The 26,119-nt window shown below is 40.3% G+C and overlaps 1 protein-coding gene across 9 annotated transcripts in view; it reads left to right on the plus strand.

Annotated features, from left to right (window-relative positions):
• EML4 (EMAP like 4) overlaps positions 1-26,119 on the plus strand; it is a 258,663-nt gene that overhangs the window by 163,334 nt on the left and 69,210 nt on the right. For 6 of the 9 annotated variants that reach the window (XM_005301262.4, XM_065589537.1, XM_065589536.1 and 3 more), the window contains 3 exons: positions 1,642-1,770; positions 6,838-6,863; positions 7,389-7,421. In XM_005301262.4, coding sequence (XP_005301319.1) covers positions 1,642-1,770; positions 6,838-6,863; positions 7,389-7,421 — 188 coding nt within the window. The remainder of the gene's footprint in view (positions 1-1,641; positions 1,771-6,837; positions 6,864-7,388; positions 7,422-26,119) is intronic. The other 3 variants (XM_042855139.2, XM_042855140.2, XM_065589539.1) reach the window with 1 other exon arrangement.

Here is a 26,119-nt window from a genome sequence, read left to right on the forward strand (position 1 = left end):
CAGACATGTTTGGGGTCATATTTCTACACCAATGTTAAACAACTGGGAAAAAGGGAACGGGAGGAATTCGTTTAGGGCCTGATCCTGCAGCCTTGCACATACAGAATTCTTGCTGATTTCAGTGAGAGTTAGGTGCAGAAAACATCTGCAGGATGGCGCTCGTTGATTTTTAAAATTGAATATTTTTCAAATAAACCCATTTTAAAATTTGTAAATGTTCAAGTTCACTATTAGTTTATGATCCATTGTCACCTTTATTAATTCGAAATCTTGGGAAGGTATGGAATTGTTTCTCGGACCACTTGGCATTTTAGAAGACTAAAACAAACTCAATAACAAATGAATTATACTCTCAAATTTGCACTGGTTTACAAAACTATGTTGGCTTGTGTTGCCTGAATTCACAATTCTAATAGAAAATAAAAACAACCCTTTCACTTGACTGATGCATGTTTAACACTCATAAAGGCTGTGTCTCCATGTCTTGCACAAACTCTTACACAATCTAAAGTTGAACTTTGGTTTGTTATTCTCCTGCCTGGCATCTTACTGTAAAGAGACTTCTTGTTCGTGGGTTTAGCATACTAATTTGTTGTGGGGGGAGATGGCTTTTTAGTCTCTCTTAATATTTTAATATGTCTTGTTAACTTGTTTGTCACAGTCTTTTTTTCAGCTTCTTGAGATACTGTGGAAATAAGCTTGCCTTTCTAGAGTTGCAGTTTGAATGTTATTCTTGCAAAAAGTATTTTTGACTGGATGAGTTGCAAGGTTGTTGGCAGGGCATCTGCAGAATCATAATTCAGGTTATTTAATAACTGTTATAGCCAGACCACATTTAAACAAATTTCCTATGATAAAGATATTATACATGAAATTAACTTCAGTGAAACCAGTGACTACAAAACAGTTTTAAACTGCCATTAGCATAAATTTGGCTCCAGCAGGATTGCTGATGTAGTCTATCAGATATTCATGGGTCTAATTTTCCATGATATTGGGCCAAATCCTGCTTGCCTTATTCCTCTCCAGGAAGTCTCACAGAAGTGAATGGAATGTTGTGCATGAACAAAGGAATCAGGATTTTGGACCATTGTTTTGGAGCTATTTGTTTCCAAACGGTCAGTGGCTTACAGGGTTTGGAACTTCCCACCGCAGAATACTTTTTATGGAATTGTGTCCTATCTATGTGCTGACAAAACAGCTCAGCATTCAAAATGTTTTATTGTGTTCAATAGCCATAGAGTAGAGTTAATAATTTGTGTTGAAAATAGAAATCTTCTCAAAATTTATTTATTTGTTCTTTGAGCTAAACTTTTCTAGCCTTATTAAATTCATTCCACTTATCGTTTTAATTTACTAGCAATGTCACAGAAAGGTAAAAAGTCATCCGTTATTAGGGCCACTGTAAAAATCACAATGAATAGGTCAAACAAATGAATTTTGCAATTGCCTTCCTCAGTTGCTTTCACTCATCTGGTTAGAACTTTTTGACTAATCTTTATTTCTGTTTTCTGGATCAACTTGAAGGAAGTCCTAGCACTGCTTTTGTCTCCTGCTACTTAATCTGTCAGTTGCATACCAGCACCAGCTATCGTTAGCTCATTAATTTTTAATTTTAAAAGTAAATTTTGTGTTTTTTAGCATAAAGCGAACTTCGACTGCTGAAAAATCACATAGCATGTGGGACAACTCAGATGACAGTCGTAATAAACTGTTGAGGGCAGCTTCAACATCAAAACTGATATCAAAAGTGGCAAAAAACGCAGAGAAGTAAGTATTGCAGTTTGTAACAAAATGGTATCCGCGAATTTTAAGAATAAAAACCCTCTGAAATTAAATTTTTAATTTTATTACATAAGCACATTTATAAACTGTCAGTTTGCATTGTTAATATTTTGTAGATGTTGTCTGCATAATCTGCTATTCACCTCTCTAATGCAAGAAATCTCCAGAGAATCTTAAAATCCCTGCAAAATGTAGATGTATTATTTTAAAGCATGAATATGCTTACACTGCTACACGTTTGGATTTTACAAATTATTCATGCATATTAAGGCCCACTGTCATTCATGTACAAATTTCCCTACTTGGAAATGATTGCCTAGGAAGAAGTACTGCAGATGATCTGGGGGTTATAGTGGATTACAAACTAAATATGTGTCAATTATGTAACACTGTTGCAAAAAACGTGAACATCATTCTGAGTTGTATTATCAGGGGTGTTGTAAGCAAGATAGTCCAGAGGAGAGCAACATAAATGATGGAAGGTCTAGAAAACAGGACCTGTAAGGGAAGATTGAAAAGCTGGGTTTGTTTAGCCTGAAGAAGAGAAGACTGAGAGGGGACGTAACAGTCCTCAAGTACATAAAATGTTGCTACAAAGAGGAGAGTGATAAATTATTCTCCTTAGCCACTGAGGACAGGACAAGAAGTAATGGGCTTAAATTGCAGCAATGGAGATTTAGATTAGACATTAGGAAAAACTTTCTACTGTAAGGGTAGTTAAGCACTGGAATAAATTACCTAGAGAGATTGTCTAACCTGTTCTTTAAAACCTCCAATGACAGAGATTCCACAAACACCTGTCAGGGATGGTCTAGTTCAGGGGTCTCAAACACGCGGCCCGCAGGGTGATTTTCTGTGGCCCGCGAGCCCCTCGCAGCCCCCCCCCCCCCCCGCCCTCTCCCAGTCTTTACCAGAGCAGCTCCTGACGGACGTGCACGGGGAGCAGGGCATGCTCCCTGCCTGCCTGTCTGCCCTGCGCAGCTCCGGGAAGAGGCTGGAACGTGGGGAAGGGGGGGCAGAGGGGCTGTGTGTGGCTGTTGCTTCAGGCAGCGCCCCCAGCAGCTCCAGTTGGCCGGGAACGGGGAACTGTGGCCAATGCTGGCGGCGGTGCCTCAAGCAACAGAAACAAACAGCCCCTCCGCCCCCCCCCCCCCTCCTCACGTTCCAGCCTCTTGCGGGGGCACGGCAGACAGGCAGGCAGGGAGCTTGCCCTGCCCCCGGTACGCGCCGGGCCAGATCCTGCCCCCCGCACCGCTCCTGCAGCCGAACCCCCTGCCCTGAGCCCCATGCCGCATCACTCCTGCACCCTGACCCCCGCCCTACCCTGCACCCTGACCCCTGTCCTGAGCCCCCTGCTGCACCCCGACCCCCTGCCCTGAACCCCCTGCCATACCCCGCACTCCTCTTGCACCCCAACCCACTGCCCTGATCCCCTTGCTGCACCCCAACCCCCTGCCCTGAGCCGCCTGCCGCACCCTGACCCCTTGCTGTACCCCTCACCCCTCCTGCACCCCACACCCCAACTCCCTGCCCTGAGCCCCCACCACACCCCACACCCCTCCTGCACCCCCTGGGGGGCAGGGAGGAGGTATAGTTGGGGTGGGGATTTCGGGGAAGTGGTTGGAATGGGGGCAGGGAAAGGGGTGGGAAGAGGTGGGGCGGGGCCTCTTGGAAGAGGTGGAGTGGGGGCGGGGCTGAGGGCGGCGGGGGGTGTGTGTGTCAGTAATGCGGCCCTCGGGCCAATGTACTAGTCCTCATGTGGCCCTCATGGTCCTTTGAGTTTGAGACCCCTGGTCTAGTTAATATTTAGTGCTGCCTTAGCACAAGGGACTAAGTTGATGACTTGTCAAGGTCCCTTCCAATCCTACATTTCTATGATTCTGTAAGTTTTCTCCACTTCTCTTTTCTTTATTTAAAAATACATTTTGAAATGTTAAGGTTTCAGACAAAGTTTTTATTTCATTGTAAATTCAGTTATGCATTTCCTGGATTTATGTTTAGCTGCAGTTTTACACTTAAAAGTAACTGTAAAATGGCGTTGTGAGGTTCCATGTTTCCATATCTCAGATATGCTCAGTTTAAAAGTAAAGATTTTTTTCTCATGGCCCATTCTGCAAACTCAACCTGAAAAGTAAAACAGGTCTTTTTTCCTTCTTGAGCAATATCACCAGATATAAAAGGCCAAATTATACTCGCGGATACATCTGTGCTACTCTCTTCATTTTTGATGAGTTTGAAGAAGTTTGATTGATTTAGACCCTGATCCTGCAAACACTTATGCACATGCTTACTTTTACTACTGCAAGTAGTCCCATCAAACTCAAGCGGTAGTAAGGTTAAGCATGTATATATATGTTTGCAGAATCAGGTCTCAGAATTTAGTAGGTTTTTTTTAAATGGTATTGATCATACATAATAGGGCATAAAGCTTAACTGTTGGCTCTGCAGTGCTAACAAAGAACAAGGAGTAACATTTTTTTCTGTGGTCTAAACAAATACAACTCTGAATACACACAGGGAGCAGATGTCTTCAGGAAAAAGGTGCCTTTTTACACAGTAACTTCACTGTTAATTAACTGTAAAGGTGGCTTAAATAGAATTGCTTTGAATGAAGCTGCAAAATGATGTGTGTAAATAAAGGTAAGAATACTGATGAAATACAGGGAGGTTACCATTAAAATTAGTTCTGAATTTGTAAATGAAATTAAAAAATAAAATTCAAATCTACTGGCATTAATGAATGTATTAATAATGTAAAATAGGTTGTTTTATACAGATTCTCAGGACCAGTATAAAACTTAAAATTGAAAGGGACACACAATAATATGCTAATCTTACCTGACAGCAATACATACATTTAGTAATAGCTTTATACCTAGACTGGAGAATTCTGTAGAACACTAAAGTATTGTGCACTAAGGATTATGGTTTAGACATTCTGCACACAATTTTCTTCCCTTTTCTAAATGGTTTTTATTGTTGAAATCTAAAATTCCTCTGGCAATTCAGACTGTTGCTGGATACGGGTAAAAGCTATTTAAAGACTGAAAAACTCTCTAGCTAAATCCTCTGGCTTTATTTCAGCTTATCAAGTTTCTTTTTTCAGTTATTGCTATCCTGTTAAAACAGCTTAATCACAGTAGACATTATATTTAAAAACAGTTGCTCTTTACAGGCATTTTGAATTTGTGCAGTAGTTCAGACATATAGTCGGTATAGATGTTTTGTCATTTTTTATGATATGCTGCTTATCCTTTGAAATGCTGCAATTATTCCACTTCTACAGTCTTTCCCTAGAATAAGAAAAAATTATACTTTTCAGTGATCGTGGATTAAATGGGGGCCAGAAGTATTAGGAATAATAATAATTGCTGGAGAAAAACGATCATCTGAGTGTATCTTCAGGTCATTGTTTAGCCTGAAATACTTTAATGAAAGCGAAGCTTCAAAAGTTGTGAAAACATTTTACCATCATCTCACCTGAAGACTGTGTACTGTGTTCGTTACGAAAGTATCATATCATTCACTTGTCTCTGCACTGAAATTCATTGTAAAGGCACCCCAGGTTGGGGTGGGGAAGGGAGGAGAAGTGGAGAGAGGGACATGTAAATACCAACTTTTTACAAATATGCCCTTGGAAATGCATGCCCAACTCCTGTTGAATCAGTTGGCTTGTGTGCATGTATCAGAGGGCAGCATTTTGCTTATTGCATTTAAGGTTATTAATTAGGGGAAGTTGCAAAAGCCCAAAATGCATCAGAACCATCCAATTTTTGGTCGTGAGGAAACAGGGACCCAGCCCTAACTTGGGCCCTGGACAAAAATCCCTTTATACATGCTTTGGACTTTAGACACAGATTTTGAACTTTGTTCATTAGGAGCAGTTTTAAAGCCAGTGCCATGCTATAAATCATCCCAATAAAATAGCAGGAACTAGTGTAACTGTCACCTTTGCTAGTTATCCAGTTTTTTTAAATCAACTGGGAATCCAAGTCTGGACTCTTCCATTTGGCAACCAGAATAAGGGTGATTGAACAAGCAGTCAGTGAGAAGTAAGAGTGTGTGTGTGTGTGTGTGTATTTGACTGTCTATCACTGTTATAGATGTTTGATCTCCATACAAATATTTGACCTCCATTTTGCTACTCAGCTTAAAGTCAGTTGACAGTTTTCATGAAATAAGTCTCCCTGAACAAGCAAGAAACCTTGAGGAGGAGGAGGTTATTTTAAGGAAATTTAAGTTTTCCTCCCATCTTCCGAAAAACATTGATTGAGATTTTTTTCTTTTTTCATGCATGGCGCTTCCTTGAGTGTAGACTAACAAGTCAGCACTTATGAAAACTTCTTTTGTGTGTCCCTGAGCAAACCTAGTACTGTTTATCTAGAGATTCTGTATGGGACTGTGGTAAAGTTGACTTGCAGTGAGACGCAGTGTCAGGATCACATTTTCTGACATTAATAGTCCCATTGATACAAGCTCTTGGATAATTATTCAAAAGAACTCATAATCATTATGCACTAGTCACCTCGTGGCTTGATTTTTCACAGGTGCTAAGAACCTTGAATGCAAGCTGAATGTGCTATTCATCTCCAAAAATTAGGCTTTATATGTTTTGTTTTGTTTTTTTTGTTGTTGCTGTCTAAAAAACAATTTCCCGTATACAAATGCTAATATGATTTTAGTATTTTTATTAGTAGTATTTATTTGTACAGCAATAGCTCCTAGGAACCCCAGTTATGCTAGTCACAGTACAAACAGAGAACAAAAAGATGGTCTCTACTCCAAAGGGCTTACAATCAAAGTATAAACAAGAGACAAAAGGTGGGGGTTTTACTGGATTGGTTAGGATTGGTTATCTAACATCTTATCCCACAGTTTCATTCATAGGAACATAAGAACTTTCATATTGGATCAGACCTATCCTCCAATGAACTTTATTTTTTTTTTGAAGGTCTGGTAAGACTTAACATAATGTGGTACTCTATAGAAGCTAGGTAGTATTAGTATTATAACTAATACACATTAATTATATATTTTGTGGTTTTTCCCCAGACATAAAGATGTCATTGTCAGCCAAGGTAAGTGAAAACATTTATTTTTACATATTGAGGCAATTGGAGAGATCTAATTTTGCTGATTGAATATTATCCCAATGGAAACAACCAAGTTATTATGAAATATCTTTCTGAAGCACTGATTTAGAATTTACATAAAGGTAATAGTTACTCCAAGGGTTATTTCAGTTGATTGTTGCTAAAAGATGTAGAGCGCGATGCAAAACTCTTTGAATCAGTAGGAGTTTTTTTGTGATCTCAGGGCCCTGGGCGAGAGGAATATTTTGTATTGCTTTTATAAAACACAGAAATATATGAAGTGGTTAATTATTTCCTAGAGAGAGAGAGAGACACTATATCTATCTGTCTATCTAGAGGAAATATCTATAATATGCTTACTTGTTAAAAATAAAATAGAAAATATTGGACTTGTGTAACAAAGTTTTCACGCCAGGGAGGTAGGACTTCAGAAAGTTTTTAAAAGGTTCTTTTTGAGGATACAGACTACCCAGAAAGTTTTAAGTTATTTTATTTCTGTCCCATAACCAGCAAAAATGTCAACTCGTGAAAAAAACAGCCAAGGTAAGAATTAAGCTATGCCAGTTGGTTGCTTTCTAATTTAACTGCTTTTCATGGATCTTTTATTTGGCCTTTCACCAGTGCATGAATGATCCTTTAAATTTGGACTGTGCAGTTTAGTAAATACTTCATTTTTACCATTGAACTAAATTTAAAACAAATTGCACACTGTTTATTTCTTGGAGATTTTTTGGGGAGTTAAAAGTAAATTACTATATACTTTATTCTGTCGGAGAGAGGAATATGAACACGTGAGGGGTAAGGGGTCTAAAAGTATTGCATTATTGCCTAATGTACCCCAATATCAAGAAGTGCCAACTAAAAGATCTGTTTACTTCAGTTTTCTGTCTTGCCAATATTACAGCAGATAAATGCTGATTGGTTGAGAGTAGAGACTGAAGGTTTAAAATACTCTCCTATGGCAAAAAAAAAAAAAAAATCTTCTCTTCTAAAGCATATTTCTTTTGCATCAACAAATTTTGCATTCTGTGACTACCTGCTGCTGCTGGCTTGTTCGGATGGAAAAAAAAATCTTTCTGAAAATGATGGAATGTGTTGAAATCTACTGACAATAAAGAAAATCCATTCCTGTGTCTCAACATTACTCTGCTTTGATAACGTAGAAACTGAAGCATGCAGCTCAAAATCTGGAGCATGTTTCCTCAGTGCATGCTATTCACAGCTGTGTAGCGAGTTTCTCTTTCCTTTTAAATCCCTCTTCTTTGCTGTTGTATTAACAAATCTGCAATGTACACATTCTGTGCTGTAAGATTGTAGATATTTTTGGTTTCCCTTTGCACTGTCCTTAGATTTTCTATCATTCAAATGGAAAAAAGCAAAATTAATTGGAAATTCTCATACTTTTTCTCATTATTATGAGATCAAAACAAGCTTTAATCAAAGTGCCTTTTCTTAATTTTCAAATTTGCTGAAAAAATGCATTAAATAAATCTTTTTAACTGATTCCAACTTACCAAAAATCTCATATTAAAACAATATGAACAACCTTGATACAAAGGCTTCATAAAAGAGCAGCCAGGAAATGCTTCCTGACAATATGAAGCACCAGCCCAGATTCAACAGTCATTGAGAATGAATTCCTCTTGTGTATACAGTGATGATGGTTCTAAAGGCAAAATATTCGCTAATGGGGTTTATTGTACAGAAGTGGTTCTAATCTGTCTGTAATTTCAGTTGTGACAAAGCTTTCCAAAAAGGAATCAAATCTTTGGCAAACACAACTTACAGTGCAATGATACACTCTGCAAGTATCCTTACATTTTTATTTCTTTCTTCCTGGTGTCCTCCCATGTAACCTGAGACTGGACTCACCTTCACCCATCTCATCCTGGCAAATGACATATCCCAGAGGCTCTAAATTCTGTGAAACAAGTTGGTAGAGGCCATATAAGTACCTAGATAGATGGAAAATGGTTTAATTAATCTGTATGTGATCTAGGCTTTCACGAAATTATGAGAGTCTACCTAGATAACTTTGAGGAGTGGAGCAATATGTTGCATTGATATGGAACAGAATCAAAGGAATACCAGAGACGGATGATTCAACTGACATTGGTCTTGTCTGTAGTGGAGGGGAGAAAAGCATCTTATTAGAAAATGTGTTCACTAACATCTTTCAAATAGCAGTGTTAAACACAGTTCTGCCTTAATGTGCCCTAGGACAGCTGTAATTTTAAATGTTTTATCTGGTTGTGGTAAACCATAGGGGACCCCCCACATGACCAGCCAGCACATTTTTAAACACAACCTAGTCAAAGACACGTTAAGTGCCAAGTTGTATTTAACCTCACATTAGTTAACACATTTTCTAATTATGATTTTTTTTGGGGGGGAAAGGGGGGGTAAAGCCAATGTGAACCAGACCTCTTAGTTACAATGTACTATGCAGAGCTGGCTTGTCTATACAGAGAGATGTACATTCTTGTGTGCGCTAATTGTACATATGGACTCCGTTGGTGTGCACTAAAAGTTCCGTTAGTCTGGACAACTGCCCACATAAGTATCACTATCACAATCAACTCCTGTGGCTGTCTGACCAGAAAAGATTTCACAGGCAAACAGTGTGTTATTTTCAGAGGTAGTCCCTCCACTTCAGGACTGAGACACCCTTGGCAGAATGGGGTTGGGGAAGCCTATGCTGCTTCTGTCTGTCCTGTACTTGTTTTGCTGTGCCTCTATTCTATTGTTTTGCTGTGCCTTTATTCTACACGCCACCGTAAATGTAAATATAGCCCACGTTACAGCAACCTCTTTGGTCTACCTTATGGCCTGCAGTGCTCCCTGGAATGTCCCCAGCAGTCCAGGCTGTCATCCCACCCCAACACACCCTTCCTGCCCCCCTGTGTGCCCTCTCTTCTAGGGTTTGTGAGGGAATCCTATTGGGTTTTCAGAGCTTATGCCGCTCTGGCTTTTACACCCAGTGGAAAGGAGACAGCACAGGGTTGTGTCTCCATGACTGGCAATCCAACACCTTTAGGAACAGTAAAAATCTGTGCAGATTTAAGTAGTTTCTTTCTATTATATATTGGAACCTAGCTCTTAAGGATAACCTCCAAAAGTACAAAACATTATTACATTTTGTTTATTTCTCCCCATCCCCCTTTGATTTTTAGAAACATTAGAATCTGGTATGTCATTTTTTTCTCCCATGAATTTTGTGAAGAGTTTGAGCTTAATAGCTTTTAACTTAAGCCAAGAGTTTTAAACAGTCTGAGTAAAAATATCTTTCCTGTCACTGACCGAGGTTCCTGAAGCTTGTCAAGTCTTGTGCTAGTTTTCTAAGTATCTGTAGAATCTCCAGGAAAAAAAAAAACGGGGCGATGAGGCTCCATATTTTAATATTAAAAAAGCAGTGGGGAAAAAACCCTCAAACATCAAACCAAGTCCCCCACTAAATAAATAAAAGTCATTCAGGTGTCCGTTTATACTTATAAGTAAGTAAAACAACATGCAGGCACACTCACCCCCCCCCACACACACACACGTACATCCCACAGGTCAGCATTAAATAATCCTGCAACGTGCTGAGCACTCTGGCCCTGGTCCAGCTAAGCATATAGGTACCTGTCTCGCTTTAGCTCACTTGGAGTACTTGCAGGCTTAAGAATGCTCAAACTGTAATTTGGACTGAGATGAATTAATAAACCTTAGCGGCCTTAAAGTGAGGCAGTAGTGCCAATTAAGGGCCCGATCCCCCTACCATTAAAGTCAATGTGTTTTTTCATTGGCCTTTAGTGGGATTTGGATCAGGCCCTAAGAGAAGAAATCAGCTACACACTGAGATACTGATGACACTTTCATGGGACAGCTGGATGAAAGATGACAACCTGGTGCTGCTTTGCACATCCTGGAATTACTCTAGTATATATTTCTTACTCAATCCATTATGATGGTCCGTTTGAATCCTGCCATTATTGTGAAGTAAATTATTAGTGGTTCAGGATTCCATACCTGATTGTAGTAGAAAGTCACAAGGTAAACTTCTTACACTTTTACATCTTAGCACTACATTTGTCTAACATCTGGAGTTCCATTATCTTGTGAAAACATTCTTTTCCGTTGACGTTATCTCCTAATTATAAAAGTGCAAGGTTTGAGGTAATGACTGCTACAAGAGAGGAGAATTAATCTAAATGAATCCTGAAGGAACAGCATGAGATTTGACTGCAGCATGAGATTCCTAGCATGGAAAATATGTTTCTTCCCCTTTAAAAAATGGTTAAATGTTGAAAAAAAGCTCAGCAAATATACATTTTGAAAAATTGTTTTGTTCTTCAAATCTGTAGGATAAGTAAACTTGTCCTGAGGGGCCTAAACTGAGAGACTGATTCTGTTTCTACCTCCATACCCTCCAGAGTGTACGCTCTGATCTCTTTCCCTATCCAGATCATAGGCTTATCTTGCTATCCCTCCCTATCAAAATTAAATAAATAAATAAAAAATCTGGTGTTTTCTAGAGCCTCTCACCACCCCATGAATGACAGAAACAGAGCCCCTCAAGTGGACAGAGATCTTCATGGTCTCTACAAAACTTACCTTTCTCACTGCATTGCTCTCTCCTCTGTGCTGCACTGATGTCTCAGAGTTTTCTGCACTAACTTTAGTTTCTGAATGGTCTTAGTGTGTAGCACCATGCAGAGCACAGTAGAACAGTTTAATTTTAACATGAGCAAGACATAAATAATTGTATCAGGGTTCTGCATTCCTGCTGGAGCAGATGGGAAAAATAAAACACTCTTGGCCATAGCTGCGGCATGGGCATTCTGTTGAGTAGTCCTGGGTATAATATCTCAGCTAAGGTGTGCACCTATTACAGATGGTGGCCATGCTCCCTCTATTATCACTAACCCCACCAACATTACCTCTGTCTTCTCTGAGTTGAGTTGCAGCCAGTTAGCCCTCATCCAAGTCCTGAGCTTTCCTAGACTCCAGCTGGGACAGACATGATAAAGACAAGGATGATTCAGCAATGATGATAGCATTTAGTTAATATTAGACCCTTAAATATTATTTTTGCCTGCTCCAGGAATTTTTTTCTCCTTTTGCTTCATTAATCCTTGTAAACCAAATTCATAGAACAAATTCCAGTGCTGGAAGGCATATGGCCTATTCCGTGAAATCCAACAAAAGCATGTGTGAATTATGCAGGTGCTTACCACAGCATTATTAGGCCCTTAGCTAAAGTTGTTCTATTAAGTTCTTTACCAGCAGGTGTTTATAATCACCTAGCAAAAACCTGCATTTTCTTATTTCAGCAGAGACGTGATTTCAAGTACTAACCATAAAGTATTCATATTTATACACCCAGAAGGATGGAGCATGGTGCCAAAAACTCTATGTATCTTAAAGAAGATAAAAATAAACTTTTTTCTTTGGGATGCCAGGGTTATTTTTTATGACTATAAAGTCTAAAGTGATAGCAGCTCTGTGCATGACTCACTTATTCACTTTATAAAAAGTACAATCCCTAAAGACATTTTTGGATAGCAATAAATTAAATACCATATGTGAAAGAATTAATGAAAAACACACAGTACATTCCTAATTTTGTTATTTTTAGTAATCTTCAGTGCTTCATTAATTCCTAATACTTTTCTTTCATCTTTGTCTTTACCATCGTTTTACTGTCATGCAGACTGTGGGCTCAGTCTTGGAGCTCATACAGGCAAAACTCAATGTTAGCGTGACTCATGCCTAATGGAGGACTACAGAATTGGCCTCTCCAGGCCCAATTCACCATTTCACCATCAGATACATAGAATCATAGAAATGTAGGACTGATTTTGTCCCTGCTCATTTTTGTGCTATTCTTCTGTACTCATCCTTAACAATTTGTCTTGTTTCCACTTTATTTTTTGTAGGATTTCTTTTTGATTTTCAGGTCATTAAAGCGCTGTTGTTGCAGTCGTATTGGCCACTTACTATTCTTCTTATCTTTCCTTGGGATAATTTGCTGTTGTACCCTTAAATATTGTCTCTTTGAGAAACTGCCACCTCTCCTGAAATTTTTTCTCATGGGACCTTAACTGCCAGTTCTCTTATTTTCTTGAAGTTTGCTTTGTGCTTTTTTGAAGTCCATTGTCCTTATTTTGCTGCTCTTTCTCTCCTTTTCCATAGAAACATGAAGTCTATTATTTCATTATCACTTTTACCTATGTTGCCTTCCATCTTCAGATTTGCAACTAATTTCTCTCTGTTAGTCAGAATCAAGTCTAAAATAACTGCTGCCCTGGTTTTTCCTCCATCTTCTGAAATAAGAGGGTGTCCCCAACACATTCCAAGAACATACTGGACATTTTGTGTTTTTCCATTTTACTTTTCCAACAGATATCTGGGTAGTTAGTCCCCCCATTACTACCAGTTCTTGTGTTTTGAGTATTACAATTATTTGTTTTAGAAATGCTTTGTTCACCTCCTCCCTCTGGTTTGGTGGTCTGTAGATGGTGGACACCTACAATAATGTTGCTCCAGTTTTCCTCCTTTTATCTTCAGCCAGAGCCTTTCAACAGGTCTGCTTTCACCTCCTTCTGGACCTCAGAACAAGTATATACATTCTTAACGTATAATGCAACATCTCCTCCCTGCCTGTTCTTCCTGAACAGGTTATCCCTCTCTATACAGATATTCCATTCATGAGATTAATCTCACCAAGTCTTTGCGGTGCCAGTTAAGTCATAATTTGCTTGTGTACTAAGCTTTCAAGCTTCTTCTGTTCATTCCCGAATCGCCTTGCATTTGTATATAGACATCTAAAATGCTGAACAGATTGTATTCCCTCTTGTTGGTTCTATACCCTATTATAATTTTCCATCCTGACCCCCCTTCCAACTTCCAGCCCTTTGTCAACATCATCTTTTTTTATACTTGCTTGTGGGATTTTGTCACCTGCCCCCTTAGGTTATGTCTACACTTAAATTAAAAATCCATAGTTGGCCTGTGCCAGCAGGCTCGGGCTAAGGTGCTGTTTAATTGCGATGTAGACATTTGGGCTGGGACTGGAGCCCTGGTTCTATGACCCATAAGGTGGGAGGGTTCCAGAGCTCCGGCTGCAGCCTGAGCCCAAATGTCCACACTGCAATTAAGCAATCCATAAGCCGAGTCCTTTGAGCCCGAGTCAGCTAGCATAGGCCAGCAACGGTTGTCTAATTGCAGTGTAGACATATCTATAAAGTCTAGTTTAAAGCCCACCTCACTAGGTTGGTGAGTTTAAAGCCCTCACTAGGTCCTTCTTCATCAGGTAGATCCAATGTTGAAGTCACTTGTGTATCTGAGGATGCAGTTGGACCCTTTCTGTTTGTCTTTGTATGTTTTATTTTTTGCTAACTTTCTGTTCTCTTAAATGTCACCCCCACACACACATACTGAGGGAATCAATAAGTTTTGCCATTGGCTCCAGTGGAGCCAGAATTTCATCTGTTAAGCAGGTAGATAACACTAGATGTACTGAGCTTATGAAATATATACATTCAACATTCATTCCTCTGGCCCTTGATTTTAGCTATACAACAATAGAATTTATTCTAGAGCAATTGCTGATTGCTTTCTGCTATTTCACAGCAGTATGTAATGGAATTGTTACTTGTCTATCAGTAGCTCCCTCTGCCAGCTGATTCATGTGTGAAGAAACAAAGTTTTATACTTACATTTAACATTATTACGTTTACATTACAGTAAAACTATTAACCCTTAAATATCCTTTAAGTGCTTTTTATAGAGTGAAGTCATTACACATCAATTTATTTGTTTTAAGATAGATTTGGACTGCCTGGGTGGCACTTTGACAACATTTTAAAATAATAAATCTATACTTTTACTGTCAAATTCTTCCACAGTGGAAAAACTGCAGCCACATGTTAGCTTTTTTTTTTGTAATATAAAAACGTTATGGTCTAATGACCGTAGTGGTTTGGCTGATGGCAGGTTGTGCTGTGATGCAGGAAGCATATCTAACTGGAAACTAGCTTCAAGATTTTTGCTCCCCAGGATAGTGTATGTATTCCATTCTTGGATGTAGAGCTGAAGGGAGGGAAAGCTGTTGGGAAAGAGGCTAGCATTAAGGAAAGAATCATTTCACGGAATGAAAATGCTGGAATCTTCTCTCTTCCCCCTGGCCAAAACCCCTGCCTGGAGGTTGTCGAAGACAACTGTATATGAGGACAAAGTAATAGGTTGCTGAATCAAATTAACTATAGATTTCTGTAGTGCATAGCTGAGCTGTTTTTAATTTTACAATTGTTCTTTTAGTTTGCAAATGTCAGGATTAGCTTAAAAACAAGCCAAAGCACAGTATATATGATGTAAACAAGTGGGGTTTAGCCATGTGCCCTATGTCTTTTTCTGTCTTAACATTTTAGAGTTCACTGAGTAGACAGTATACAGCAGTTCAGATGACAGATGGGAAGGATTAATTTGTAAGGGAAGGGGATTTTAATGATTCTGTCTATATGGTGTTCATCACCATGGTATCTGAGCACCTGCTTGGTAGTGATTATGCTTATCTACTGCAACGATATTACAGAGTTGGATAATTTTGATGCTTTCTCAATACATCGAGCAGATTCTCCCCCTCCTAGAATTGTAGCAGTTAGTGATGACAAAGACTAGTGAGGCCTTCCAGTCTCTCTCCTTAGCAATGAACGATTGTTCTCTACAGTACATTTTCAAATATTTTGCCAGTCTTGTTTTAAAAGTACAAAGTGATGTGGGTTTCCCCCTTGCCCTTGGGAAGCTATTGTACATACTGAGATATCTCACTATCAGGCAGGTTTGCCTGGTGGTGGTGGTGGGATTTCCCTTTCTTGTTTCCATCCCTCTGCAGTTTATATCATTCAAATATTTGTAGACAGCTTTCATCTTCTCTTGAGACCCCTACCCATTAGTCTTCTGTTAGCTCATCTATAAATATAAATTTCTTTAATCTTTTCCTCCTGTGTTACTCCTTTGAGTCCCTGATCATTTTTGTTAGTCTCCTCTGAAATCTTTCCTGTTTGTCAGTAGTCTGGGACTGTGATTCTCAGAAATGAATGCAGTGTTTCAGGTTGCTTTTGCAGCTGGGCTATTACCCCTTGCCCACGACATGCTGACCTTGCGTGTGCAGCCCCAAACTGAATTCAGCATTTCTTTTTTGGCTGCCTTATCACTTTGAAAATTCATGTCTAGCTTGCTGTCCAGTATCACCCATAGGGCTCTTTCACCATTGTCGCATCCCAGATTTCGTCTTCCCGTTGAATACCTGCATTTGGACTATTTTCTCCCAGATTAATTAGTTGGCATTTTTCCCAGATCAATCTCATTTTCTTACTTTCTGTATATATCGCTCCTTTATAGAGCCTAATCAAAAGCCCACTGCAGTGAATGGAAAAAAACTCCCTTGCACCAGGCCCTAGGTCCCTATATTTTACTTTGCTACTATCTTCAGTTCCCTCCCAATTCTCTGTCCTGGACCCTTAAAATTCCACATGTCTTGCAGGCGATTTCTTGCCCTACAGGGTGAATTCCCTTGTTTAACTTTGAGTTCCTATAAAAGAGGCACACATCGCCTCCTTGCAGTCAGATGGGAGTCTAAGACTCCATGGCTGTAGGGTCAGCACATTTCATTAACGTATTCATGCTCCCTCTTCCAGATAATTACAGAGTTTTTCCTATCTCATATCTAGAGGAAAGAATTATCCCTCATTCTGTTTGCTTCTCTAGCTTTCATCCAATCTTCCTATACCTCTCTGGGTATGTGTACACTGGAATAAAAGACTTTTGGCACAGCTCAGCTGACTCGGGCTCACGGGGGTTAGGCTGCGGGGCTAAAAATTGCTGTGTAGATATTTGGGCTTGAGTCTGGGCTCTGGGACCATCCCTCCTCGCAGAGTTCCAAGGCTCGGGTTCCTGCTATTCCATCTCCTGATGCTGGTGTAGTAAGGGGAAAGGCGTATGGCCAGCATGCCCTAGCACTCCAGAGCTGCTTTTCCATACATTAGAGGAACTAATCTAACACAGTGTTATCTTCGAAGGCATTCTCTCCCTTCACCCCTAAATTTGCATTCTGTAAACTTGAGCTTTAGTTGAAAATATATTGTCCAGTATGTTGGTTGATGAAATGACATGAAATTCCTGATGATATTGCTCAGTATTTGGAACATACTGTGACATTGGTCTCTTTGCTGAAGGCATCTATGCTGAAGGTATCTTTTGCAACTTGGCATCTTTAACTTTTCTGTCATGTAGAAGCTGAAATCAAAGATACCAATTCCATTTTTTTAAGACCTACCTTTTACCTTATACTTTAGTCTTCAGTGGGATACCTTTTTTTTTTATCCTGTGTGATACAGCAGGGTCAGGGAGCAGTGAGAGAGTGGTCGAGGGGAGATATATAAGCCGTAGGCTAAGGCAGGCATGGTTTGCTGTAGACTAGGGAAGGTTATTACAGGTTAATTGTACCACCTGTAGCCAATTAAGGTCCTGTCAGGCATCTAATTAAAAAAAAAAAAACCTGCTTCAGGCGGACAGTGTGGAGCAAGGATTGGAGTTTGGAGATGTATCACTGAGAATTGAAAGACCAGTGAACCGGAGGAAGGGAGACTCCCTCTCACAGCATCAAGGACCGAAGGTAACCCTACCCAAGGGGGAAGAGGGTAAGAAACCCACAGGGGTTGAGAGGGGCTGGAGCTCAGAGTGAGGAGCAAACCCAGACCCCTTCCCCATTTCCCTTCTCTACCACCTTCCCGAGCCACTAGCGGGGCCCTTGGCACCCCAAGAGCAGAGGCAAGGGGTGGCGTCCTAGCCCCCCCTCACCTCCCCGCCAAGAAAAGCATGATACCCACCATACCAACATTGGCCATTTTGTCACACCTATTATAATTAATCCTTCTCATCAGAGTGTTGTATTACGGTGTAAAGTACTGATGCTTGTGGAGCAGCTTGTCTTTCCTACTTTACTCTAGCTCATTTCCAGCATTCTCAACTCCTTTTAGCAATAATAACAATGATGCAAATAATAGCATAATAATCCATACAATGTAGGAACTGCATCTGCAACTGAATTATTGTGTGTACAGCTGAAAATGTTTGCCTTGATTCCAGTGTATTTTTTTTTTCTTTTTGACTTCTCTGGTCCCTGATCATACCAATTCTAGCTCGTTGTTTTTCTTTACCTTTTTTTTCCTATATTCGGGGGGACATTTTCAAAGTGCTGCACAAGGATTTAGTAGTTGTCAAGATAAGTCTCTGCCACTTTAAAAAGTGTGTTTCTGCATAGAACGGTGAGTCAGAACCTCCCTCAACTAGGTTGTAATACAGAATTGTCAGTTCTGTATCTACTGCCTTTCTGGGTGATAGGGAAATTGTTTTTCTATTCAAAGTTCTTTAAAGTTTCTCCTCTTGTCTCTTCCGGATCACCTACTTTTCTGCTTTGCACTACCCTAGGAAATAGCTAGCTCTTCCTAGAGACTACTGAAAGAGGTGGTATGGAAAGAGAAGAAATTTTGAGATAAATCTGAAATATCTCTTTGTACCCAGAAAATTGTTAAAACTTTGGGAGTAAACCAATAAATTTCAGTTTGTTCTTCAACATGCCAATTAAGCCATATAAATTAAAAGGGAGTTAAACTTCTGGTTTTCATAGCTTGTATTTACAGGAATTTGGCCCTGGGCAAATACATTCTGTTTGAAAATGTTTTTGTTGATATTCTGCCATCATCTGTACTGTTTCAAAAGATTTTGCATTAATACTGTCATTGCCCTCAGGGTTATACCTAATGAAATTTTATGGTCTCAGACAGAAGGGGGGAAGCAAAGAAAACACTGTGGTATCTTTTTTTTTTCAAGGAGAGGCTTGGTCAAGTAATATTTGATTCATACATCTTGATTAAATACATTAAAAAGAGTATCCTTAGAATAATCTGGAATATGCACAAAATACCAGCAAAGGCCAAAAATGCAGTGTCTTTCAGATGGGAAATGAAGAGATCTACTCTGTATCTGAGGATGCTGTAGTGTAGATAACCTCCCTTCCCCAAAGCCTCACATTATTGCACTCCTCCTTTCTTGCTTCAGTAGCAAACAATGCAAGGTACTCTGTTCCCCAGGGATTGAACATGCTGCTAGTCCCTGCTTTGCAATCGGGGAGTGAGAAATGCTTGGAGTCATTTTGTACTTTCAGGACTAGCCAGCTAACCCATAAGCACCAAGAAAATTCAGTCTTTAAACAGGAATTTAAGCTCTCACTGTGAGTGCTTGTTTGTAAATGCCTGGAGACAATACTGTATTTGTATGTTAATTTATGGAAGCATGAAGACAAGATTTTCATAAAAGGTTCGTTTTTATTACCTTAACATATGTGGATAGCCAGTATGGTTTTGTCTTTGTAAAGTGTATATGATAACAAGTATATTGAAAAAAATCAATTAAACATATGACTTGTTTGGGATAATTATCTAAACTGTTTCAGACCAGTTGTAGCCTGTGTCAACACAAAAATATAACTAAATAATACATATCTCTGGTAAAATAAGTGCAGTTCTAGTCTGGCTACATGGAAATAATTCTCATTGATGGTCCATGCTATTGACAACTTTAAGCCACATTCTCTACTGCTGCAAATGGGCAAAATTCCAGTGAGGTAAGTGGAGCTGCAACCATTTACACATGCAGAGAATTTGGACCACTATTTTTATGTTCATTTTGGCATTGTTTTGATACTTGCTTTATTACAGTGAAACTAAGTTGAGCCACTTTGTATTCTTGAGAAGGCAAAACTTGTATGCATGGGTTAATTTCATTTGGACCCAGTAACTACTATTCATTACTTATAGGAATAATTGGTGCAATACTGCAAAATTATAATTTTCAGTGACTTGTGCCCTTTGGCCACTTTTATGCTATCTTTCAGTTGTGTTCAGAATATTATGAAAATCTTGCTTCACTTGATTCCAATGCTGGGAAGTTCTACTTTTGGGACTAAAGGCTGCTTGAAATTCAAGTTAAATGAATTCTTGACATTTCAGATGGCTGACTTGAGTACATTAAAAGTGGCAAATGCATCATGAAGTCACGTTCTTTGAAGTCAGAGGACTTAATAAATTTGGTTTATTGGAATCTACTTTGACTGCCAGTTAGACAACAAGAAAACAAAGTACTATAAATCAACAATAAAAGTTGTTGCCAAATAATAAAGCTAACTGCTTTAAATTAAATGTCACACAAGCAGTAGAACCGCAGCTTTAACAACTCAAGTGTAACTAGCTCGTGATTCAGATATTCATGTACACTGATTCATCTGTCAGATTAGGATTTGGGTTTAGAATGAATAGAATACCTAAATTCAAGTACTCACCTCATCAAATGACTGAACAATCACCTCATAAAACAGGTGTGTCAAATTTGTTAGTATTATGATCTTTTTGTCATTTACATAGAGTAGGATCTTGAGGTACAGTCACTCTGTTTGAATGATCTCTTTGGGTTCCTTAGCTGGTTATTAGATTTCTTTGTGCACTGGTAAATGCAAATACAGTAAAAGCTGTATTATCCGGCACTTTACCAGCCAGAAAGCTCTATAAACCACCATTTCTGATCTTCATTGAAAGTCCGGTTTATAGTCCGATTGGCACGGGGCTGGCAGGCTCCCTACCTGGTTCTGCTTGGCTCCCCAGAAGCAGTGACATGTCCCTGCTGCTCCTATGTGGAGGAATAGCCATGAGGGGTTCAGAGTGAGGGAGGAGGTGCGGGGCATGGGCTCTGGGAGGGAGTTTGGGTGTGGAAGGGGGCTTGGGGCAGGGAGGTGCGGGGTGCCGGATCTGGGTGGCGCTCACAATAGGCTGCTCCCTGCAAGCGGTGATATGTCCCTGCAGGTGCTGCCCCTGGCCAATGGGAACTGCGGAGCCAGGGCTCGGGGTGGGGCGGGGCGGGGCAGGGGCAGCGCGCAGAGCTACCTAGCTGTGCCTCCGCCTAGGAACAGCAGGAACATGTCGCCGCTTGCAGGGAACTGCCTGAGGTGAGCGCCGCCCGGATCCAGCACCCTGCACCCCCTCCTGTACCCCTGCCCTGAGCCCCCTCCCACATCCAAACTCCCTCCCAGAGCCTGTGCCCCAACCCCCCAGCCTTGCACCCCCTCCCACACCTAAACGCTCTCCCTCTTAGTTAACTGGAATGTTTTACTTATCAGCAACGTGTTGGATAACAAAGCTTTTACTGTATTAAATTATGGTAAATGTAAATTTTGTCAACCTGGATGTGTTGTTATTTCTGTTACAGTACTATGGTATTATTTATATAGTATCATAAGTATGCATGGTGCTTTACAGACAAATACAATGAGAAGACCTTTCCGTAGTGAGCTTGCAATCTAAATTAATGCAGTTATTTAGTATGTTTTAAGATTTGATTGCTCTGTGATTTGTTAGAGGTCATGATGCCATAGAAGCTGGCATAGTGGTTCAGCTTGGTTGTTAAGCTCATAATTTTTCTTTTGTCTCAGTGACTGAGTTGGTCTTCCTTCAAGTCTAGTTAGGCTTGTCACAATATGTCCAGATCTAGTAATTACTAGTGTTTTCAGGGCCCCAGTTTTATTCCACAGAATTTCAATCAATCCTAATAATCCTTTGAATTCAGTAGGAGCTTCCTCAGGTACTCTAGGGTATTCACTAGATTGGTGAATTGCCAGTTCTCAGACTTAGTTGTTTGGTTCTAAGAGGAAACATTGACTAACTACACTTTATTTCTAACATTATCCACACTCATTCTGTCTCGTTCATAACTGGAAATAGATTTTTTTGTTATCTTGTTTCCAATCTTTGTTCTCTGACATAGTTTTATTAGTGTGTGTGTGGGGGGGGGACACTGTCCTCAGAGTTTACTAACCGTTGGACATCTTTCTTTGACTGGGGGCATGGCATCATTTCAATGGCTGAAATCTTTCTTTTATCAGGTTTTACACCTTGGTTGGAAATAATGTCCCCAACAAAAGTCAGTTCTGTAACCCCTAAAGCACATTTCTCTCTATTTAGTTTGAGGTTCGCAGCTCTAGTTGCATCCAGGACTTCCCAAAGTCTATGATCATTTTCCTCTTTTGTTGAGCCTCAGATGATGATGATGTTATCCATTGAGGTGTCAACATCATTACTATGTTTTTAGATCATATGTATGCTTTTGTGATACATTTCTGGTGCTGAAGCTATGCCGAAGGGTAACCATAAGAATCTATAGCTTCCAAATGGGATAATAAATGTGCATAGTTTTGAACTTTCTTCGGTTCATTTTAACTGTCACCAATCCTGAGGATGCATTTGATTTACTGAAATATCGAGCATTTGCGAATTGAACCATAATCTCTTTTCTGCTTGGTAGTTTGAAATGTTCTCTTTTTATAGCCTTGTTGAGGTCTCTGGGATCTAAGCATATGTGTAGCTGACCGTTACTTTTCTCTATGATGACAAGGGAGCTCACCCATTCTGTTGGCGCCTCAATTTTTTGTATTACGTACATTGCTTCAATCCTTGCAAGCTAAGCCTTGAGTTTATTACAGGAGTATTGAGGAGTTTATTAAACTCCTCAAGATTGTCTTTAGCTAAATACACTTGACTTTTTTGCATTTTTTGCAGCATTTTGCAAAATGATTATTCTTCCCACATTTATGACAGTTTCCCAAAGGCGACACATTATCTGGGACCATGTTGTGATCCACACCGTCCACATAACCATCTATATCCAGTCTTCTCCCTAGCAGTTGTTTTCATAGCGATTGGTTCCACTCTTTGATTTGACCTATTCTGGCTATATTCTTTAGTACTTAGTACGTGGATAACCCCTTTGGCTTGAATTCAGCTCTTTGGCTTGTGCTTCTGCTACCCTGCATATTTGAAGAACCTTTTCTAAAGTTAAATCTCCTTCAAGGAGCAGTCTCTCCCTTAACACATTGTCTTTAATGCCACAAATGATTCTGTCTCTGACCAGAGACTTTGGCAACTCAGTAAAGTCACAGGCATGGGCGTCGTATAGGCAGGGGAAGGCTGTGCCTCCCCAAACAGCCAGCATGGCCCTGCCGTTGCTCCTCCTCGGAGCCCCCTCCTGCTTGCCCTTCTCCCTTGGCCCCAGCCCAGGCAGGCTGTTCCTCGTCAGGGAAGCGTGCTGGGGCTGGGGCGGCCGGGACTTGGGGCGGCTGGGGCCACCCAATGCAGGGGAGGGAGGCTGGAGGCGCTTGGGTTGCCCATCCTGTGCTTGGGCGGGGGGAGGGCGCTGGGGTCACTGAGGCTGGGGGGGGCCACCCCTGGCCTGCGCGCAGGGACCTGGGGGGCTGCATATTGCCCACCCTGCGCTCAGGGACTGAGGCCGGGGGACGGGGGCTGGTGGCCATGTGGAAGGGAGGAGCTCCAGCAAGGGAAGCATGTGCTTGGGCTATGGGGGGGCGGGGATGGCCGGGGGCTAGCCTCCCCCAACCAGTGGTTCACCCGCTGCCCATAGTCACTGGCCATCACATACAGCCCCCAGCTAAAACCTCTCCAGCGCATTATCCACGATCTACAACCTATCCTGGAAAATGATCCCTCACTCTCACAGACCTTGGGAGGCAGGCCAGTCCTCGCTTACAGACAATCCCCAACCTGAAGCAAATACTCACCAGCAACTACACACCACACCACAGAAACACCAACCCAGGAACCTATCCCTGTAGCAAACCTCATTGCCTACTCTGTCCCCATATCTACTCTGGCAACAGCATCAGAGGACCCAACCACATCAGCCACACCATTAAGGGCTCATTCACCTGCACATCCACTAATGTTATATATGCCATCATGTGCCAGCAATGTCCCTCTGCCATGTACATTGGCCAAACTGGACAGTCCCTCCGCAAAAGAATAAATGGACACAAATCGGACATCAGGAATGGTAACATACATAAGCCAGTAAGTGAACACTTCAATCTCCCTGGTCATTCTATTACAGATTTAAAAGTCACTATCATTGAACAAAAAAACTTCAGAAACAGACTTCAAAGAGAAACAGCAAAACTAAAATTCATTTGCAAATTCAACACCATTAATCTGGGTTTGAATAGGGACTGGGAGTGGCTGGCTCATTACAGAAGCAGCTTTTCCTCTCCTGGAATTGACACCACCTCATCTATTATTGGGAGTGGACTACATCCACCCTGATTGTATTGGCCCTGTCAACACTGGTTCTCCACTTGCGAAGTAACTCCCTGCTCTCCATATGTCAGTATATAATGCCTGCATCTGTAACTTTCACTCTATGCATCCGAAGAAGTGAGGTTTTTACTCACGAAAGCTTATGCCCAAATAAATCTGTTAGTCTTTAAGGTGCCATCAGACTCCTTGTTGTTTTTACAGATTTTACTGAATTTCCATAATTCTGTGACATATTGCTCTATGGTGTCATCAGTTTTTTGCATGCATGTAAAAAAATTGTCTCTCTCAAATGTTTCATTCTTTTTTGGCATGCACTGCTTCTCAAATTTAGTCAGTAAAATACTATAAATATAGTAAAAAATTAACTTCATGCTTTCACCTTCTTCAAACTTAAAGTTGTTATAAATATCCAGTGCTTCCTTCCCTGCTGCTAAATACAATTGAAATCCCTGTCTGAATTATTTTCCAGTTCTCTACAACATTGCCTGACAATTGCAGACTGGAAGAAGGTTGCAACACATCCATTTTTTGGCTTTTCCCCTCCCTTTTCAAACTAGTCAAGCTACTATTGTGCTCACCAAATACATGCCAACGCCTCTGTGCCTGATGCTCCCCTGTTTCTCTGGTGCCTCCCTTTGTCTCTGCTTTCAGTTACAAACACAGGAGTTAACTTCACCATCACTGCAGTTTCCTTCTCATTCAGTACTTCTGACACCTTGTAATGATCCTGGGATTCATTAAATAGCAAACCAGTGAATGAGAGAGAAATAAAACTTTAATAAAAGGAAATGGAGAGCTTCTGTAGTGAGCTGCTACACACAGCCATGTGGTGTTCCCAACCCCCACCTTCACGGCACATCTCCAAATTCCTCTGTTCATAATACTGTCCCTTAGGAGGGAGCATCTCTAAATTATAATCTTCTACAAACATCTCTACAAGAATATTCTACATTGCAATCTGAGAGGCAGTGACCTTGCCTCTCATGTTCAAGAATGATTTTAAAACATTGCTCAGTCACTTCTAAAAGGCTTGTCTTGAGTTTCTTTTTTACAAGAGATTTTTAAAAATTAATCAAATATATTAGTTTGGAATTGGCAATATTAATCACTTCAGGTGTCATTATGCCACTTCTCAGTGCCATATCCACTCAGTGCTAATCCATCAACACTGAATAGTTATGCTTCCACTCTTCCCCTATTTGTCAACAAGCTGTAGGATCCTATTCACTGGTTCAACTGACGGCTGCGATCTCTGAATGATTGTATTAACTATTAGGATTTTCAGATATCATACTCAGGAACATCTGGGAGTTCTGCTGTTGGTGGAAGATGAACTCTGTGTGGGGGTGGGGGCGGTTGGTTTATATCTAATCAAATTTGTATATTTAAGACTGAAATATTACATTTTTTAGTTTATGATGTTCGTGATATTCACCTTTGACATTAATTACTGTTAAAGGGGAAAGATACTGAAAATAGGCCATAAATTAAACCATAATAAGTAAATCATTTAGGTTAGGGCCTGTTTCTCAATTACACTAGGGCCCCTGACACTGCTCTTAACAGTGCCAGAGTGCTCATAGTTTAACTCAGAATCAGGTCCTTGATATATTTTAAACTTCATCAGAAATTGTAATTGGCACTTGTGTGGAAAGGACTCCACTGGGACCATGGTTTTATCTAGTGGTCATAGCAAGGGAACCTTTAAGCAGGATTACTGACTGTTACTGACTCGCTGTGCCATTTTGGGCAAACCATTTAGCTTCTCTGTACATTTAGCTTCTCTGTTCCCCCATATGAAAAATGATCCTCAAAGAGGAGCTCTGAGGCTTAATTCATTGTCTGGTAAAGCATTCTGAGATCCGTTCATGAATACGTGCTATGGAAGTGCACATTATTTGTTGCTGAGATATTTTCAGTAGAAGTGATAGTACTGTTAGGAACAGTGATCTGTTCCTTTCTACTGAATGTTCAGATTACCAGAGTACTTGAGTGATTTTAATGATATCCACCTAACACATCTTTTTTGTTGTTGTTATCTAT

This window comes from Chrysemys picta, chromosome 3 (genome assembly GCF_011386835.1).
Source record: "Chrysemys picta bellii isolate R12L10 chromosome 3, ASM1138683v2, whole genome shotgun sequence".
In the NCBI taxonomy this organism is placed as follows: domain Eukaryota; kingdom Metazoa; phylum Chordata; order Testudines; family Emydidae; genus Chrysemys; species Chrysemys picta.